Here is a 2568-nt window from a genome sequence, read left to right on the forward strand (position 1 = left end):
ACTACAAGCTTTTCTTCCTTGTGTTTTGTTTTTTTTGTTTTGTTATTGGTTGTTGTTTTGTTTTATTTTGTTGCTTGGTTTTGCTCTGTCTTGTTTTGTGCATGTTATTATCTCCACGGGTCTGTCTAAATAAGGTAGGCTGGATGAAAAATCTGGAGGAGAAAACAACGGGACCAACGGTTCCGGGAGGACATGGGAGACGGGGAGGTGGGGGAAAGGTAGTGGTGTTAACAAACCCAGGGACAAGGGAACAACAAGTGATCCAAATCGGTGGTGAGGGTACAGGTATGTATCTTGAATCAAACTGACAGCACCATGGCTAGAATTTATTGTCTCTTGCCTTTCAGTGAGATGTTCCCATAATCTCGTTTCCGTATCAAACAGAGCATAAAGGTCATAAGTGAAAACACTTGTCTTCAAAACCATTTCAGCAATAACCTTCAAGGGAACTGTTTTCTCTTAAGGACCTCCTCATTCTGCCCGGCTTCTTGACAAGACCATGGCTGATAACAGCAGTGATGAGTATGGCGAGGACGATGGCAAGGTGCGGTATAGCCCGTGGCGCCCGTATGGGACTTCCGTGTTGAGGTTGTGGTGGTCAGTTTGAGAGCCGCCAGGCCAGAGGTGCATGTTTCTGGCACCCTCGCCTCCTGTGATTGGGTATCTTTGAGCTCCTGGAGGCAAGTGGCTGCATGAAGTCTGAGGATTTTGACTTGCCATTAGGAATAAAGCCTAGGCTTGCTTTATCTATTCTCTACTAATAAAACGTACGGCTGACTTTGGGTGAAGAAGTTCGTCTGATGTGGGCCAGGGTTTCACAAACCTCACTACTCATGGGGAGCGGGCACACAATGCGGATTCTTACATCTCGAGACCCAGATGTCTGTTGGCCACCCTGTGAAGCTAGAGAATCCCGTGGACTCTAAAAGAAAGATGGAGACCCACCAGAGCTCTGGCCAGATAGGACCTTTGGTTGCCCATGGGCTGTGTTCGCCTCTACCAGTGAGCCGGTGGTCATACTTTCATTGTCCTTCAAGAGCAGGAGCTTGGGAGTGCCGGGTGAAGCGTCTCTGAAGGACTGTGACGTCTGTCGTGAGGTAGTGGCATCCATAAGAGGGATACAGGAGATGTGGTGACTTGGCCCCACTGGGGTGCTATTTTGCTTTAAAGGGGAAACACACCAGACCAGTCAGACGCTCTGCTCACCCAGCAAGTCAGTTCCAAATCTAAGACCCCATAGGTTGGGTTTCTAAGGCTTCCTTTAAGGAAGTAGACAACTTCATCTTTCTCCTGTGGATTGGCTGGTGGGCTTGAACCTCTGCCCTTGCTGGGAACATCCCAACACTTACCCCACCTTACTACCAGGGCTCTCTAAAAGGGAAGAAAGTAGGGCCATGAAGACTTTGATTCAATGTTTCTTGTCTTAGGGATTTCCTCTTTGAGATTGACGCAATAGATGAGTATCTCTAACTTAAACAAAAGATAGCTCTGAGCCATTCACCTGTGGTATGTGAAGCCCTTTTCCTTTCTGTCACGGGCTCTGCAGTCATTGAAGGAAGCAGAAAGAAAAGCTAGTGATTTTCCAGAATTGACCGCCTAAGTTTGCCTCTCAAGCCCGACATTTTTTTCTTCTAGGCTTCATCGTGCTTTGCTCCCACGACACATTCATCCAGCTAGATGCAGAAGGGATCAATTCTTGAAACGTTTAAGTCCACGATCAATATCCTTAAAAGCTAGCCTGGCCCAGACAGCCTCCTGCGTGACCAAGGCTAATTTTAGTGAATCGGGAGTGGAGAAGAATGCGGTTGTCTTCCCTGAGCAGCCGTCTACCAAGGGGGCATAGTCAACGGAGTAACCGCTGCGTGCCTTTGTCATGCATGCCACAGGCTAGCTAGGACACACATTTCATCTACATGTCCTGTGCTATTTGGAGGAGGAACAGGTGGGCCAGAGCAGGTGTGATGTCCTGCGGCCTGTCACACGGTCATGCGCCAGTCGCTGCTTTGCTGTGAACAACAACAGCGAAAAGCATTTTAAATTCTTTTTGAAAACTGGAACCGACTCCCTTTTAACTTGAGTGTAAGCCACATCGCACATGAAAGCCAAGCTTTCAAGACCTACCTTGAAAGCGACTATGGGGGCGGCCAGGGCCAGACTCCAGGCCCAAAGGCAGCGCTGCCCAGCTGCCTCTGAAGTGGTCCTGAACACCAGGGGCTTGAAAGGGGGAGATGGCAGGTAGCTAACCCGAGCTCAGAACGGTAGGTTGGAATGCCAGGGACAAAAGACGGTCTTACTGAGAGGGACTGTGTAGTCCCGGCACTTAAGTTCCTGGGGGCAGGGCAGGACAGGGCAGTAAGTATAGGCCAGAATGCCCACAGACTGGAGCTGGGAAACCCCTGGTCTCAGGAGCGGCTGGTCAGAGTTGGGGTACAGGGTTCCTCCCTGTGGCCACCCCTCCTTTCTTCCAACTCTTGTGAACTTTGTTCCTGGGTACAGGCTGCCCTTTGGGTGTGCTCCCCCCACAGCTACAAGCGCTTGCTCTGGCTCATCTTGCCAATTAAAGACTAA

At 49.7% G+C, this 2568-nt stretch overlaps 1 protein-coding gene across 1 annotated transcript in view; it reads left to right on the forward strand.

The window, feature by feature from the left end:
- Nucleotides 1-436: 436 nt before the first annotated feature.
- IFT46 (intraflagellar transport 46) overlaps nt 437-2568 on the forward strand; it is a 15145-nt gene continuing 13013 nt past the window's right edge. The window contains exon 1 of the mRNA XM_004712782.2: nt 437-544. Within this exon, the coding sequence (XP_004712839.1) occupies nt 500-544 (45 nt within the window). The 5' untranslated portion in view covers nt 437-499. The remainder of the gene's footprint in view (nt 545-2568) is intronic.

This window comes from Echinops telfairi, unplaced genomic scaffold (genome assembly GCF_000313985.2).
Source record: "Echinops telfairi isolate 266 unplaced genomic scaffold, ASM31398v2 ScPeMD7_7463;HRSCAF=8501, whole genome shotgun sequence".
Lineage (NCBI taxonomy): Eukaryota > Metazoa > Chordata > Mammalia > Afrosoricida > Tenrecidae > Echinops > Echinops telfairi.